At 32.8% G+C, this 18,512-nt stretch overlaps 1 protein-coding gene across 4 annotated transcripts in view; it reads right to left on the bottom strand.

Moving 5' to 3' along the window:
• RYR2 (ryanodine receptor 2) overlaps positions 1-18,512 on the bottom strand; it is a 337,274-nt gene that overhangs the window by 89,877 nt on the left and 228,885 nt on the right. For all 4 annotated transcript variants that reach the window (XM_042888514.1, XM_042888524.1, XM_042888521.1 and 1 more), the window contains 14 exons: positions 17,918-18,104; positions 17,360-17,465; positions 16,646-16,766; positions 15,244-15,413; positions 14,025-14,245; positions 12,644-12,734; positions 10,766-10,906; positions 9,799-9,962; positions 7,485-7,563; positions 6,732-6,821; positions 5,368-5,505; positions 3,138-3,215; positions 1,741-1,816; positions 173-299 (listed from right to left, as the gene is read on the bottom strand). In XM_042888514.1, coding sequence (XP_042744448.1) covers positions 173-299; positions 1,741-1,816; positions 3,138-3,215; positions 5,368-5,505; positions 6,732-6,821; positions 7,485-7,563; positions 9,799-9,962; positions 10,766-10,906; positions 12,644-12,734; positions 14,025-14,245; positions 15,244-15,413; positions 16,646-16,766; positions 17,360-17,465; positions 17,918-18,104 — 1,789 coding nt within the window. The remainder of the gene's footprint in view (positions 1-172; positions 300-1,740; positions 1,817-3,137; positions 3,216-5,367; positions 5,506-6,731; positions 6,822-7,484; positions 7,564-9,798; positions 9,963-10,765; positions 10,907-12,643; positions 12,735-14,024; positions 14,246-15,243; positions 15,414-16,645; positions 16,767-17,359; positions 17,466-17,917; positions 18,105-18,512) is intronic.

The following is an 18,512-nucleotide window of genomic DNA, read 5'->3' as shown; positions in this document are numbered from 1 at the left end:
ATAAGGAAGTTATGCTTTACCAGTAAAAGCACTCCACAGTTAGAGGCACAATGTCTACAAATAGTTATGTTGCAACTTAGGGCACATATACCTACTGAATATATCTGTCTTTGTACTGCATATTTCTCCTCTAAAAAAGAACATTTCTGATGATAGGATATAGTTTTATTACCTGGAGACTACATATCCATTAATCTGTAGAAATTTCAGAATATCCTGTGCTTTTTCTCTGTCCTTAGCTTTTTCCTTGGCTGTGAGTGTATCATAAGGAACAAGAAGGGGATGGTTTCCTCCTCCTACTATGGAATATCAAGAGAATTAAAAGGCAGTTTAAGAGCATCTGTTGACATAATATTACCTGATATGCAAAAATACTGTTGTAATAACACAGCATGCTATGGTATAGTCCAGCCTGAAGTACCAACAATTCATTTTTATGTTTCCTTACCAAAAAATACCCTATATTTCTGCAAAATATTTAGATATAAACTTTAGACATGGCTACATACATGCTTTTAATATAAACAGCTGCTGCAAAAACCAGGAAAATATGTTGCACTTGGAATCATGAAATCATTATGGCTGCAATAGACAATGATAATGAAACATAGACCTGCTATCTTAGTGAAAGAAAAAAAAAATGAAATAGGAAAGTGCCTAACTGTTATGAACATGCATTAACGTTGCAACTTGGTTTAGTGAAACTGAATGTATTTCAATAAATAAGAATTTCATACCAAACCAAGAACCGTCATTCGGACAGTAATCATTACTATCATTTCACTCTTCTGTTTATCTCAACCTACAAGATCTACTTTTTCTTTATGATTCTCCCTCAGTCCTATTGGGACAGAAGGGGAGTGAGTGAAAGTCTGTATGATGGTTAGATAGCTGCTGGGTTAAACCACAAGGATTCATATAAGTTAGCAAGATATATGCACAGCTAAAATCCAAGAAAGTGATGCAGTTCAATTTTATAGTAAAACATGAAAGTCAGAAAAGTAAACAAACTTTTAAATAAAATCTTAATTACCATAAATTTGCTGGAGATTTACAAAAAAATGCAGCACATGAAAAAAAATCAAATTTGTTGCACAGTATTATACTTTGCCCCTTTGCATAACACAAAATCCTATACTCAGTCATCTGCAAATTAGAATTTGTTGTTTCTCCAAGTATTGTTTCATCCATGTGCAAATGTTATGTCAAAAAAAAAAATTTTAACATATAGTTGAACAAATTTATCTAGTACAGAAGAAACAGCAGTCACAGTATATCACAAAATTCATCATTTGGTAAATAGAAATAACAGATCGCAATCAATTTGTTTTATGTGGACTCAAGAATCTACTCTAGACTTATTCATTTGTCAATTCAAAACATTCTTCTAGATCTATCTGCAATAAAAAGCAGTATTTCAAAATAAATCAGAGCCCAATTAGCAATCTTCTTTCTTTCTTCTTATGTATTGATTTATTCTTATATATTAATTCTTATATATCTTTATTTTTATATTTTAATTATTCTTATACATTAATTATTAAATATTAATTAATTATCAAATATATTAATCTTAAAGTTTAAACTTTAAGTATCTTAAAGCTATTCACAATCTTTGTTTTTTTCCTGTATTGTATTAGTGGTAGTTCAGTCAGTCTGTCTCATATGTTTTCTCCAGTTTGGGCTTTAAGATAATCAAACAGAATTTAGAATGCAGTAAATACTTATAGTTCAAGTTACCTTTTGCTTCAAGCTCCATTTTCTTTTTCTTTGCCCATATGTTATGGTAGTTTTCAGCCATCATCTCTGCCATAGCCTTAGAAAAATGGAGAACATACATACAATGACAATGAGTTCCAATAGTCAGCTCCCAAGGAAGGACAAATTTCCAGTTGATATATGATATAATGACAATTTTTGTCTATTGGCAGTTTAAATACAATTACACTGTAATGATTTAAAATTTAAAAAAAAAAAAAAAAAAAAGTTTTTATCATGATACAGCATTTCCTTAGGATGGGCAGGCAGGAATTAGGGACCAGTTGCCAAAAAAAAAAAACCTGTTAAAACCGAACAGAAGGAATCACATAGAGAAGGAAGAGTACTGGTATGTCAGACACGAACTTGATTCTCAAAACAAAGAGAGCAAGAACCCTCCTAAGGACTTCATAACAGAAACAAAGGACAGCAAGCTTCTTATAAAATTTTTCAGAGCATTCAACAAAAAAAACCATCTCAAATGACACAGAAAAGCTCTCAATTCTGTAAGTAATAGGAATCACTACAACAGCATGAAAAAGCATCATAAACTCTCCCCTCCTGTGTTCATGACTCTATACCCACTAAACATAAGAAGCTTTAGAACTTCTCTGAATTTCACTCCTCATATTTCATGGACCTGTAGTAACGGAATTCTTCAGTAAGTAGTTAGCCAATTACTTTATTACTGCTGATTGTTTCACTGTACTACAACAGAGCTCTGCATGGGCAAAGTCCCTGCATTTCAAAAGTTTTTTTTATAACTAGCTTTGAACACCATGTTGTCATCAGTTTACTGGTACCAAATCTCATGCTAATTTAAACTTATCTAGTATGTGTCTGCATAATATTGAAACTGTACTCAATAAAAAAAAGCAGTAAAGCAGTAAACTTTAAAACCTGGCACCACGCTCCATCAAATACTACTACAAAACTTAACTTTATAAAGGCAGAAACATCATTTGTTTACCAACTAAAAGTAATGTTCCAAATAACAGCTAACTAGTGATAGACCTGTCAAAATCCTGCTCATGATCTTTTATTACAAGTCATATCAATAGTTCCTGATTCAATTTAGAAAAATGAGCAATGACAAAATATGCTTGAGGAGGCTGGTGGCAAAATTCATGGTAAAAAGAAAAAAAACCAGGTGATTTTCCAAACTCTTCTAAACAGAATTCTCTTTAGAATGAAAGATGTTTGCAAACAAGGCTTGGAAGAGTAATCTGGGAGTAAAAGAAATTTCTGAGCCTTTCAGAAAGATTTAATTAAAGAATTAATTAAAAGGGAATCAAAGAACAATGGTGAGAAAGAAAAAAAAAAAAAAAAAATAGAACCATTTTAACTACCAAAAGAGTTAAAAAGTGCTTCTGACTTACATGCACATCTCTGGAGAGGGTAACATTGCTCATGTCAATTGCTCGAGGACTGTAACCATGGGCTGCATCCACAGAGATCTGAATGACAAACATGCAAAACAATGGAGTTGTTGGAGTTGTATACAAATATTTCTAAGTACTTGATGTGAAGAAGTGAACATTAATAAGGTACTGAAAGTAATGAAAGGACATAGGAAAAAAAAATCACTTTAGAGGGCAAAAAGACTCCCTATGTGGCACAATTGAAAACATACCAATAGCAGTAAATTGAAGTTGGATGTAGGGAAAAGGTATAAACACCACTCATTTAAAAGCAAATTTCACTTGAAAAACTGTTTAAGACATGAACTCACTGTGAATAATTCTGTACTAAAATTTTAATTTATATCTCTGCATTTTCCTTTTTTTCCAAAGAAAGATAAAGCAGGCCAAACCTTCAATTCAGGCAAACTTTTTTTCTATTCAACTCCATTTCTACCTATATTATCTACTAAACAAGATACATGACCCTTTATGTGGTCCTCTTCCTCAGTCAGAAAATACCATCATTCTGTCATTCTCTCTACTGCCTAAATTTGTCACAGGCTTGTTCAAAGGTCCTTTGATAAAAGATCAAAGAAGGATAAACAATGATGGACATTTTCTGGATGGCAAACCACTCCTGCAGGAAATGTGGCTAGAAAAAGTGAATTACTATGCCCTTCCTCTTTGGATTCTACTGTAATAGGTATATTCATGTCCACTACAGGAATATCTTCCTTTAAAAAGAACAGAATCCTTCTCCTTGTTTTACACCATATTTGGAAACACATATGAGAATCTGCAAGGCATAGAAGTTGTCCATTTAAGAAGGTATTTCTGATAGAGAAGAGAATAATACAATACTTTATGTATATTTTACATATAATACGTATATGCAGTAAGCAGCAAAAAAATTCTAGTAATTGCTTTCTTCTGTTTCCTAAAGTAAACAATTGTTACATTAACATTATTGATTAAATATCGTAACAATTTCTCAGCTGAACAGGGGTAAAAGCTAGATTTTGCCTGTGATTACAGCACATTTTAAACATACATGTGAGCATTAATTCAATAGTATACTCCTGAAATGCTATGGTGTTCTAGATTTCAGAAACTCTCCTAGTATAGTTAAGTAAATTTTTATAGTATAGGAACACTAACTTATCTAAAAAAGCTCTTTTTAGAGTAATTTGACCCTTACTATAAAGCTACTAATTCTAAATAGCTCCTTACGCTTGAAGTATATACAAAAATATGTCATTACAGTGTTTGGGAGCAATAATACAAAAAAAAAAAAAAAAAAAAAAGAAAATGAAATGAAGAATTCCAGAATGAAATTATCATTTGTAAACTAAATTTTTAGTTTAGTTTTACTTCATCCTAAATCAAATCCCATAATATTCACTTTCTAAAGGCTAGACAGTGGAGGGGCAGGTTCAACTACTTATTTTTCACAGGTGCACAACCAATCTTGCCCATGCAAATTGTGCAGAGATGAGTGAAAAGAAGTGGAGATTTTTGTCCTCCATTTTATTTCCTCCACTGATCTTGTTCCATGTATGTCTCTATGAATAAAACTGAAAGAGTTACTCTCTCCACACAGTTAAATTTGCAAAGTATGTACAGCTGTAAGATAAAATAGAGAAATGCTAGCATTATATTGTCTTAGAAGCATTTTGATTTTAAGGCCATACCAAAGGAAAAAACAAGCCTTTAACATTTTCAGAATTGTTTGGCTGTGAATGCATGTCAACATTATGCTTCATTAACATTAATATTTGTATTCAACTTCCTTCTTTTAAAATGACAAAATAAAAATCAATTGCATATATACACCTTTACTTACTTCTGTAGTTATTTGAAGGCATCCATAGCAAAAAAAAAAAAATCCAAAACATCAATACCCTATATAATCATACTCCTAAATAAGTTTGCAAATTTTAAATCAAATAAAAAAGCCTAATTTAATATTTAAATTTTAAGATGTTTGTTAGCTCAGTATTTTGTAACATTGAAGAAGCGTCAAGCTTCAGTACACTGAAATCCAAACCAATTATTGGTGTTGTACAAGCCCTTGCAAAAAATCCTTTCACATATTTTGGCACTACTGGACTATTTCATCACTTGTAAAAATCAAGGAATGGAATGCAAATTTTGCATGACTTTTTATTAATTTTTGGGGAGGTAAATTTTCAACAAAATTACTTACTTGACTGGTTTGAGATATGCGACGCGTCCGATTATACAATGCCATAGAATCTCCCTCCCGTGTCCTTTCAATCCGCCATCCCCATGCCAGCATGGTTTTTAGTGATTCTTTGATTGGCCATCGATAAATTTCTTTCTCCTAGAAGGATGCACAGCCAACGATTACCTTGTTTAACATGCAGCTGTGCAGAGCAAAAACTTAACTACTGTACTTTTGCTTGATTATAATGAGATGAAAAAAAAAAAAACAACACATCAAAATCGTGGCACAAGGACACTACAATGAGGCAATAAATCCTACGAAATATTTATGTTTATTTATCATTTTGGAGGTGAGAAAAATTCTGGTCAGGCAAGAACCTGATGATCACAGGGATAAATAAGAGTCTTAATGGCATTAAGTCAATACGAACTCAAAAGGTAGACTGGTTAATTATCAGGAGTAATGTGGTGTTTTGTCTGCTAGATGAAACAAAACAACATAATTACAGAATCATTAAAAAAAAAAAAGTCTACATCAGAAGAGAACCCTGGAGATTATCTGCATCATCCTTATGCTAAAGTCAGATTACCTAATTTAATTGAATTAACCAAGATTATCAAGATTAAGTTATCTAGATAGTTTTCTAATATGCTGTGCCATGTCTTGAATAATTCCAGTCTACCACTTCTCCAGTCAACCAATTCAAGGAATTTTCAAGGAATGAAGGATGTCCTGAAAGTATTTCTGGTGAAGCAATTTATACCCCACAGTGCTTCACCCTGACACTGTACATGCCTGTGAAAAAAATAACTATTTTTTCTCTACAGCTACTTCTTAGGTAATGCAAGAGTGAGGTTAGACTCTTCTGAGCTTTCTTTAAGATGAATAAAACCAGCTCCTACAAACTTGCTCCATTTTCCAAGTTTTCCAATCTTCAAATCTAACCTAGTTGGACTTGAAGGTCTTTTCCAACCTGAGCAATTCTATGATTCTGTGATTCTATGCTGGAGGGGAACAGAAAAAGACTCAATTTCAATCTAATCTTTTCTAAGCATCCCTGAATGACCTTGATCTAAAAATATACTTGTGTTATGACACTTGAGTTTCACTGTAAATTAGGCCAGTTACGTTGAACCACGAGAGAAAATTGTTCTGGTGGCCTGTTTAGTGTACAGTAAAAAACTACTCCTTCCTAAGATTTTGAGGAATGCAACAACAACGCACTGGTGGGTGGACTAAGAAAAAAAAAAAAAAAAAGAGTGGTGTTAAAAAAAAAAAAAAAAAAAAAAAAGAAAGCAATGTGATATTTTCACATTAAAAGAAATTAAAAAATTTAAAAAGTTTGGTCACCCTGAGTCAAGAAGAATGACCAAACTCCTCACCTTTTCAGAGAGTAATTTATACTGTTTCATTAATGGTTGCACTTTTGCAGATTCAGAATACGTTTCACCATATGTCCATCCATTGGCAAACTGAAAACAGTAATAAAGAGGCAAAGAGTGTGAAAAATCCTATTTTTACTTTGTATAAAGGAGTGGAAGAATGCTTCTGCCAGTCCATTCGCTTAAAATGTCCTTTCTACAATTTTCTAAGTGAATCTTTATATTATCTACATGCAATGAAAAGAATTATATTAAAAAAAAAAAAACACCTTTTCTGAAAATTAGTAATTGCTTGAAGAAAACATTTCAAGATATTTTGTCTTTATTGACTTCCTCTAGATAACTCCACAGAGCAGAATACTGTGTTATAGTTGAGGAATATTTTTAATACTTGGCACCAGAAACTATATGAAACCATATAAATCCAAAAAGTGTCCGCAGTTTTAAAAATTTTATGTCTTTACAAATGAAAAAAAGTCAGCAAAACTCTCAAATATTTAACCAAATATATTAGCTTAATAATCAGCAATAAAAATAATGAAATACTCAAAGACTATCCTGAAATATTTCTGTGGACTTACAGAAGTCTTAACCTCCCAAAAATTTACTTCAAGAAAATTTTTGTTTATTTCTTACCTACATAACAACTTGGAATATTATGAAAAACAATAACATTCAGATTTAAATCTTTTTCAGATTAAGTAGATATAAATTAAAATTTAAAAATAGGTTTAAAAGGAAGAGAGATTTTACCTTTTCCATCGACCACTTATCATGAGAGTGTTCCGCATATTTGTTAATGAAATATTCTAGTTTTTCGGGGATTGTAATGCTGAAAGTTAAGGGAAAAAATAGCTAATAAATGACACATGTTAAACTTCAAATGTGTTTCAATGAGAAGTTTTTTTTAAAAAATGTTGAAATGATGATTTAAATGATTTAAAGCATTTTGTTGTGATGCTTTCCTCACACACAGTTTCTCCAAGACACAGTTATATCAAAGATGAAATCTGACCTATTTAATGACTACGGAATAAAAACTACATCTGTTACAGGATTTTAATTTCTTTGACCCACATGCGTGGGAAAAATTCAATAAGGATATCCAGCACTTAATCTTTTTGTTACTTATTTCTACTACCAGTATTCTTTTTTTTTTTTTTTTTTTTGTGACTAAATATATAAATATGACCCATAGCTTCAGAAATTCAGTAGTTTATTACACACATCCATAATAAACTGAGTTAGAACAGTCTTTTTTTGCATAACATCATGAATTTTATATATTTCTATAAATTTTATTACATACTTGAAGAACTTTGATTTATAAAAATTAAGGGTTTATTTTCCAACACCACAGTGAACAGCTTAAAAATACTATTTTAAAAAAACCAACACATGAAGATAGAAATATGCAAAAAATATGCTAGCCCTTAAGTAAAATTTCTTAAGCAGTAAAAGAAAAGCAGCTGTCCTGGACCATCAAACAAGAGACAAACACAGAGAGAATCCTCTCCCAAAAATGGTTCAAATAACAGTATTTATCTGCATTCCAGATCAATTAGAAATAGCATAATCTTCCCTCCTTAAACAAAGAATTGTGGCAGCAACTGTGTTACAGGGCCATGTACTGCAAAGCAGAAGAGCACGGTTTTTCACTTATAGGGTGATAAAAAGCAGATATGTAAAACAAAATCCAGGCAGAATAACAGTTTGCAAGATCCCAAACACACATAGAGGACAGAAAGTACTGACCCAGCATCATCAATAGTTTGTTTTTTTGGTTTATTTGAAAGTGTGCATTTTAGAAGAAACTACCAGTGGTATAATAATTTGCATAATTTCAGAAATGTAAGAAATGGAAAAGTACAAGAAGATCATTATTTATAGCTTTATATAAGTAGGGTTAGGATTGGTAAGCAATGATTGCAGGACTGACACGTAAAAGAATAAAGGACTGGTTGGAAAAGACGTGCATGAAAGCAGTGCTTTCATTGTCCTGAATCATCACAAAACAGGGACTTAAGGAAATGAGGTGACCAATGATTTTAGTATTGTTAAGGAACATGTTCTGAAGTTTTGAGTATATTATGGCTGTCTACAGTATTCCTCTGAAAGGATGCCAGAAGTCATATCTCTGATTAATTAACTGATAATATAATACCTTCACTAAATTTTGTTAAATTTTTATATCTATATTAAACACATCATAGATGAATTTCAGTGACAAATGTGATTCCTACACGCCAGTCCATACTATGGCTTCTGCTATCATATTTCCATGTGTACACCTGTATCAATACACTGTGTATCAAAGGTAGGAATATGCTGACTGCATTCTGCTCTCTGAATGTTAGTATAGAAAGTCCACAAGGGCAATTGAAGTAAATTGCCTACAAGTAGTACTTTCTGAGTTACAGTGAACAACCATACCACTGTAAGACTATTTTACACAAAGGAAGACATGGTCCCAGTTATGTTAAAAAAAAAAAAAAAAAAAAAAAAAAAAAAATTAGGACAAAAAATCTCTTTCCAATACCTATTCTTTCTATGAACTTAAAAGGGCAGATTCTGACAGTCGGGAGAGAACAAAGATCTGCCTTCCTATTTATTTCCCCATTATTCAGAGTAAAAAAGAGATGATATGAACGTATGATCATTATTGTTTTCTGTAGGTACATGGCTATTCACAGGCAATAGAATTAGTATCTTAGCACACATTCATAATGGCAGGAATGATGACGTAGAGCTTCCTACTTTTCCAGTTCCTAAAAACATGCTCAGCTGTCAGCAGCAGATGTACAAAGGTAACTGGAGAGCTTTATCTTCAGGCTGAAAATGCATTAAAAATCTGTTAGGTTTACCAACAGATTAGTAATGTAATTGAAGATTTATTGTTATTTATTATTATTTTAAAAAGAAAATAAAAATAAAATTCAAGGTCTACATTTTAGCTAGACGATGAGAATTCAGAAGAGTCGTGACTAATTTCACATCTTACCAACAATGGATTCCTTTCTTCATATGCTCATGGAAAAAAAGTAGTTGCAACAAAATATTTTCTTACTTTGAAGTATCAACAGGTTGGGGATTGAAGTTTCCATCTGAATCCATTGAAGATTGTTTTTCCATCATATTGACGTAATTTGATTCCATATAATCTGGAGGTAATGCCCCTGCAACTGCACTCAAACAAGGCAAAGCCAGTTTGAACAGTTCTTGTTCATACTTCTGTAGACCACACAAAGGATATAAAATGAATAGTCAAAGGAAGCAATCATCACCATTGCTAAAACTGATATATGTGAAACCAAGCAGCCATAGAATGGCTTTTTTAGTGCAAAACTGAATTTTTCTGAAAATAAAGGCAACTGACTGCCCAAAACATAATATGGAACTACAGCTGGTGGCATGTACAGCATGTACCTTAATATCCATTTTATACTGTGAAGACCAGAACAGTACATAGCATTCAAGGTGAAGCTGCACCATTGCTAAATGAGTGGGAGAATCACCTCTTTTGACCAGCTAGCTATGCTTTGTTTAATGCATCCCAAAAATGCAGTTTGTCCTATTGACAGGGCACACTGCTGGCTCATATTGTGCATACTGTTGACCAGCACCTGCAGATCCTTCTCTGAAAAGTTTATTTGGAAGGACAGCAACCCTAGTTGAAGAAACTATAGTGTGTGAGGCAGAAAAGTGCAGCTTTCCGCTATCTTCAGATTCTTGAGTTTGCTTTCAGGGCTCTGAAATGTTGACCTATATAGATATAGTTCAAGATTACTATGTTAGATGTAGATTTTTTTAAATTTATTTTTAATGAGCAGATAAATAGGTATACCCATCTGAATACGTAACAGGAAGATTTAAACAAGAAGACTAAAATTTTACTAATGTCTATATTTTCACCCTGCATTATTAACCCTAAAGTGGATAACACTGGGTTAATAGAAGATAGGTAAAAGTTACAGATTACAGAAAAGAGGTTACACATTTTTTAGTAGTGGTAGATGGATAATAAAATGAATTACCTTTTGAGACAAAGCATCAAAAATACCCCAGAACAACTTTCTGGATAAATGAAGTTCTTCTTCTGAGGCAGCACCAAAGTTACCCCATCCACCTGGTAAACAATAATACTTCCAGCATCTTTCATAATGATTTGTCAGCAACTAAAACAGAACATATTTTGAAAGCAAATAAAATATAACTTCTGATGTTCTCTAATTCTGGCGCTCAACATCTACAGGCACTGCCATAAAAATTTTAACATTTACAAAGCAACGATATTCACTTACTATTTACATTGTTTGTGGACACATGAAAAACAGTTTTTATTTTTAACATTAGTGGCACATGCAAAAAATATGCACTACAGTGCATCGTGTTTCCCACCACCCCATGAACCCTGACAGAATTCACCCCCATCAGCATTCTGCTATCCCAAAAACTGCTGCAGGGTGGATAACAGAATCGTGATACAAGCTAGCTCCCAGTTACTCTTTACATGTCTGAAAGATATTCAACTGTGTGACTCATCTCTTATGTGAGCTGTAAAAATCTGCTACCTGCCTACCCTCCTGCCTTTTCTTAAAATTGGCAGTGAGCTTTATTCTCTGTCATTCATTACATGGAGTTAATTGTTATAAAATTCCAGATTATTAAGACGTCAAATGGTGCAAGGACCTTCTAGCAGGTATTTGTCAAACCAAAACACCACAAATTTAACATTTAATGGATCTTTCATGTCCCTGAGTCACAAACAAGATGAGAAAAAATTAGTTGGACATCTGTCATGAAAGGTAATCCCAAATGATAACAAATGTCTGATATTAGTGAAGTATGAAACCTAGACTAACCTAAGTTAATCTGTGGATAAACAAAGCTTTTCCTAAGGCACAGGGTGCTCTTTATGAACAAGTTAGCAATAATTTTAATTCAGTGTTAATTTTAACAGTTACTCAGGAAAAAAAAAAAAAAAAAATTAAAAAAACAGTTTCAACATCAATTTGCAAAGCATGATGGCAAAATATTATAAGTGACTGCTAAGCTCTCTTTTTTTTCCTAGTGAAAACAAATGACAACATGGAAAAGTGCAGACATTCATAATATCAGTTTGTAGAAATAAAGACTGGTATTAAATAAACAAACAAGCCCTTGAAGTACAAAAATGAGGACTTTCTGATAATCAAAAATATACTCTCAATACTGTGAAATTTTGCTAAACTTGACATGAATCAGAAAGCAATACATATAAACAATTTGTGTGAGGGATACTCTGAAAGTAATGCTTCCTATTTTATTATGTCAGTTCATGAAATAAGAGTTAGATGGTGGTGATATTGCAGTAGAGGTTGAACATTCCCATACTCTGTTATGTTTTTTGCTGTGCAAGAAATGGCAGCAGAGGGGCAGTCTGACAAAATGGTGTCTGACATAGAATTGCGGAAGGAAAGGTGTGGAATTAAATTCCTCCATGTGGGTGGAAAATTTGCACCAATTGACATTCATAAACTGGCATAGTAAAATCCTGCACAATTCTGAAGAGTATTATGGCAAACAAAACAGATATATAATAAAATTAATCCTGATATGTGGCTTTTGAAACAAAAAGAAACATTGAATAAGAAACGATGTCATGCCTCACTCAAATTGTTGGTAGAAAAGCATTGAAAAGGGCTGCTGAAAAGCACCAATATGACAGGCAGTAAATTATGTATTTCTTAAAACCAGCAATGAATGTCTCTATTCTAAAAAAAAAAAAAAAAAAGGCGGGGAGACAGATGGAAAGGATTTATAAACATTAGATGTATTAGATATGGACATTGTAACTCTACAAGGATGGATGCAAATTAGACTGATTTTCTTACAAGAGAAGAATACGACTGAAGATTAAAGTAGACATTTACCTTGAGAGGCATCTTTGCATGTTCATTTAATAGGGGAACATCAAATACTAATCTTCTCAGCAAGTGCTGCATCATAGAAGGTCTCAACTGCCTAAAAGCAGACAGACAATTTCAACAGGGTGTACCACCACAGTTGCTTATAAATAAATAAATAATAAATACATTAAAGCAATCTCTCAATTCTATTCTACATTAAAATTCTTCAGATTTATTAAGTAATGGGATTTTACTTGGAGCACTGAACAATCATGTCAAAAAAGAGAGCAAAGAAGCACGTATCAATGAAAAACTTCTCAGAATGTCATAAAACAAATCCTTTAAAAAAGCACAGGAAAACATCTGACCTGTATACAAAGAAGTAATAAATCAGGAAAAAAAAAAAATCTGAATTCTCATTCTATAAATTATGGTCACTCTTCCACAAGCAGAGATTATAATGTGAATTTCTTACAACATACCTCAAAGGTACTGAAAAATATCTTCTTGACTAACAATGACATAAGAGCACTAATTCTTCAGATGTATTAAATCAGACACGCAGTAGTGGGTGCCAACTGGAGGGATGGAGGAAATATATACAGTACGTATTTCAGAATGACAAAGACACTGAATCCTTCCAGAAAAATAGGGAACACTCATTTCTTTTATTGGTTCTTAAGAAGGTCATGTATACAGAACAATCAATGTGAACTATAACAAATTTTTGTATGGTACTTTTGTAAAGCATTTAAAAGAGCTCTGGTGATTTGAAAGCCCAAACATCACTAACTGTCACTAGGGATTACATTTAACAATGCATTACACTGACCTTGTAAGTGTTACAATCACAAAAACCTGTGATTGTAACTAAAGTTTTTGAAACTTGTAGATAGAAGATGAAATTCCTCCATCAAGTGTCAGCGATGAAATATGACTATACCAGTCATTGAGTAGGATTTAAAATGTAACACAACATACATAAATATCTTCATTGAACTGTATGATCTACTGAACATAAACCACATTGACAGCCTGTAAGGCTGAGGAAATTCAAATTGTACTTCATTGAATGCAAAATTCAACATTCCAGAGCTTTGTTGTTTTTGTTTTTTTTTTTTTGTAATACATCCTCCATGCCAAAACATTGCCAGCATATAATTTTTAAAAACTCAGTAAAGCAAAGTAACCAGAGACATATAAGCAATTAATAATGTAGCAAGCAGAATACAACCATTATTTTTAAAATGTCATAATCATGTTTCAGCAGAAAACATTCTTCATCTTGCTTCATCTTCATCTTCATTTTGCTACTGATGGCACAGTTCTGTGTTCTCATATGTGACCTTATACGGAGATCACTTTATCAACTCACATTCCTCTACAGACAAGAATACGTTCTTACCCACAGATAGAAAGTAAACACTCCTCAATGGAATCTCGCTGAGCTTTGGTAAGAGAGCAGCCCTTTGAAAGTCTGTACACAGTATGTAGTAAGGAATCAATAAGGGAAGCATGGTGCTCTGTGCCAGCAAAAAGAGGAGCGCATCTGGTCAACAGAGGCAAGACTGCTGTGCAAAGGTATCGATTCAGAGCTAAGGCCATATCTGTAGCACTTAATGCAGCCTACAAAGTAAGCAAGAAAGTAATTAGTTTTGTTTTGTCAATGTTGTTACAAATTAAAGGTTTTTGTTGCTGTTGTTGTTGTTCTGTTGTTGCTTTGTTTGTTTTGCTTTTTAGCCATTAAAAGGGGAAATATTAAAGCACAAATACAGATTTGAAACCCACTAGATACTGAATGTCTAGTTTCTTTTTGTTTCTGTCATCTCACAGATGGCACTTTTTTATGGTTGTATGAATGAAAGCGTGATCAAAATAATGAAATTGGAAACTGAAGATAGCTTTTCAAAAACAAAACAGTTTTCAAATTTACATTAAAGAATGTCATACAGTGGCTTACAAAAACATTCTGAGATCAGATAATACCAGCAAAGTTTACATTTACAAAACCCAGTAAAATCAAGCACAAGTTCAAAGCAGGGAACAGATCCTCAATCATTTTATTCTTAAATAAAAATATAATTATTAAAACAAAAGTTTAAATAAAAGGTCAGACAGATAAATCAATTTTCATATCTTAGCCCTCATATAAGCTTTCTAAATTTGACCTTTCTGTACCAAGCCAACTAAGAAAAAATAGAGGGAAAAAAGGCTTGCAATAATATAGAAAGCTATTTTTAGGAGAAGTTAAACAAAAAAAAAAAAAAGAAAAAAAAGTTGTTAAAAACAGAGCTCGTGTTCCTAATGAATTCCTGGAGCAAAATTCCTGGGAGGAGACTTTCAGTTACATTCTTTACTGGCACAGCTGATCTACAGTAAAAGGTCAGAAATTCTCCTGGGAAAAGGCATTGGTTTTCAATGGATATGTGTATCAAAGGGGACACTATATGAAAGCATTATTCTGAAGAATGGTATTCAAATATTCTTGAAACTAATCAGCAACAGGCAGCCCAGCCAGCAGAAGGCAACACACACACAAAAAAAAAATTAAAAAAAATGGTGAAAAATGTTTTAGTGTTCACTGAGACCGAGGAACAAAATTTACAAAAGACTCAAAATCTTACTGTATCTAAAGAAGCAGCGGCACGGAGATCTGGCAGAAAGCCAACTTCAAGAAGATGTAGAAGAAAATCCTGATCCTCAATTCCATAGACCCTGTCAAGGAATAAAACCATGGCTGCCTTGTGATCTGGGCAAAACCCCGCAGACATGTCAGGTTCCACCACAGTACCATCTAAAAGGAAAAAATGAAACTTCAATGACAAGGAACATCTTTTGACAGCAAACTAGGCTGTTTATGCTACTTCTCCTTGGAAGTTTCAAGTCTCTGTAAATATGAATCTATCCTCCTTGTGGCTTTGTTTACACAATGGCAACATAATGTGGTTAACTGAAAAAGAATGCATAAAGCAAATTCTACTCTGACAGAACTCAAAGTCCTTCAGTACTTTTCTGCTCATACTTTGTGTATAAAGAGATTCCCAACTGTTGATATTCTAACATGATGAAAAACACTCAGATCATGCTAACTAATCTCTAGACCACCTATGCATTTCGTAGGAAATTAGAAAGTAATGGAATAATTCCATCTCAAACATCCCAGGAATTGGACCTGGTAAGCACACCTGTGATGCATGACAATGAAACAACAAAGTACTCTCTATCTGGAAACTTTCAAAATACCCAAAAAAAATTAATAGAAGTATTTTTAAATCTTTACATTTTCATTTTTGAAAATAAAACAAAATAATTTGGTATCCATGAGCTTTTCTCTATGCTATTTAGATAGCACTTTTAGATGTATATTATTACTAGTTGGAATACAGATAAATAATTGTATAATAGAATCATTATCTTTTTTTTAATCATTTCTACTGTAACTTATTGGCATTCCTGTGCTGAAAGTTTTTAGACAATCCAGATTTTCTCTAAAAACAACCAAAAAAGCATATATATCCATATATATATATCCATTTTATATTAATGTTCACTTTACACCCAAGTATTGCAAGGAATCTTATGTAAGCAGAATTACATGTATGCTAGATCTATAACTTCACCACAGTTGTTGAAGAACAACTCTGGTAAGTTGTAAGTAGGTTAGTATGTAAGTTGTATGTAGGTTAGTAAGACCTGATAGAAACAATCAGTAGGGTTAGAACAACAAAGGATTATTTTAAAGTACTTTAGAAAAAAAGTATACATTTGCAGATTTTAACAGACTTTCATAAAATCTCTTCAATAAATTCATGTTAGTGATGTAAGCATACACAGAATTATTAACTATTGCATGCAGAAATATTTTTGAAACACGTTTGAAACATGATTTTACTTCTAATATGAATTATACATTGCTTAATTTCTATAATATTATGAAATACTGAAGGAAATATGTATATCAGTATGCAATCTAATCATAAAACATAAGAATTGGGTGGGAGAAAAACAGTAGAATAATCATCTCACCTTTAGCTATGGTTGGCATGTGGAATGGAATGCTAATTACGCCCACCAAATCTTCCAGTGGAATCAAAGACCTTAGAATTGATCGGATTCTTATGGCCTCCCCTTTACCAGCATGTATTAGCTAAGGAAAAGATAAATACAATATTACACAGGTCTTCTTTTTATCTTGTATATGTGCTCATTGCAAACCATAAATACACAAGAATGCTCTCAAACTCATTATGTTTAGAATTGTAAATTTCAGAGAATCTGTGCTTAATTGCTGTGTTTTGGATGCAGATATGCAAAGACTAGAAATCTAAAGGATTTGTTGCAATATTAGACCCGTTTTCAGAATTTAATATTAGAAAAAACAGGTGAACAAAGCATCAAAAATGTAGCACATGGCAGGAGAAAAAATAAAAAGCAAAAGCAGACTTTCAGATGTAAAAATATATATTTTTCTCCCCTTCTGACTGAACAACAATGCTTTCGACTATCACAGTTGTTGGCTGATGCTGGTTTTTTGTGTTTCTTATTTTGGTGCTTTTGTTTGTTCTTATGTGTATATTGTTCTTGTTAAAGGTACACACTACCTATGTTGAGATACTATGTAGTCACAAAAGTGCTTTAGTACCCAATTACACGTGTCTTCGTGGAAAAACCCAACAGCAGAAAACCAATCAACCAGTAAAAATGTCAGTACTTTCCAATACATGGAGAAACAAAACTTACATGCATTTCAGGGGCACAACGTCCTAAGAGATCAATCAAAGCAGCATAAAAGGTCATGATTGCATTCCCCATATGAATAGTATCATCTTCTTGTTCTTCTATTTCACTGTAATTAGTTAATTGATACAACAATTAAATAATGAAAAAAAAGAAAAGACAAGGTTTTTACATCAGCAATAAACTTCTTATGGCTGTTACAGCTTTTACATGGTGGCTTCCTCATATCCAGTGCACTGCTAGTGGACATGCACAGAATGGAATTTGTAGCTAGAAGACTGTTGTGACATCTCCATTGTAATAATTTATCTGTCTCATTGTCAATCAGAGGACCAATTCTTAACCGAGCAAAAAGAATTCTGAAGAGGATACAATATTTAGATAAAGCCATTTAAATGTAACTGTGGGAAAAGCAGTATTTGATAGAACATCATTCTCTACCCTCCGTGGAAGAATCTAATTGATAATTTACATATTAAAATAAAGAACTCATTTCATGACTAGGATTATAAAACTGGTATACAAATATGATGACAAGGTAAGCAATTACACTGCACCTACAGGGTTCTACTAGATCCATTAACTGGGGAAGGTCCATCTCTTGTTGGATCTTCTGATATTTGTATTGCTTCCTCCATGGCAGCAAGTAGACCATTGCCTCCTTCTCCTCTTAGAGCTGGACCAAAACATTCCGGTCGACGAATAAGCAGTCTGACTACAACATTAGCATTTTCCTCCACACTCTCTCCTATCACATGAAATATTAAAATTTAAGTTTCTATCTACAATCAGAAAAAGTTACACAGAAATGCAGGATGTAAGGTTAAGCAGACACTTAAATATCATGACAAAATTGTGTAAACACACAAATATATCCCTCTAATTATTATTAAAAGCTATGAAATCGAATAGGTGGTTTTATTCAAAATTATAAAACATGAGTGATTTGAAGTGAGAGTGCTAATGACAGGAGAGCTATAGCTGCCTAACACAAGCTGGACTGTTCAAATCTTAAACAGATGATGGGTCTTTGGCTCTACATTTAGCATAAATTTTATCTTAATCAGAGATAAGAGACTTTGGACTTTAGGAGACTTTGTTCCACTTCCAATAGAGATGCATCCATTCCAAGGACTAAAGATAGGTCTAACAATCA

The sequence above is a fragment of the Lagopus leucura genome, unplaced genomic scaffold, assembly GCF_019238085.1.
Source record: "Lagopus leucura isolate 7727_CA_CO unplaced genomic scaffold, USGS_WTPT01 Super-Scaffold_73, whole genome shotgun sequence".
In the NCBI taxonomy this organism is placed as follows: Eukaryota; Metazoa; Chordata; class Aves; order Galliformes; family Phasianidae; genus Lagopus; species Lagopus leucura.
The sequence above is the reverse complement of the archived record's forward strand: the minus strand, read 5'-3'. Positions and strand labels throughout refer to the sequence as shown.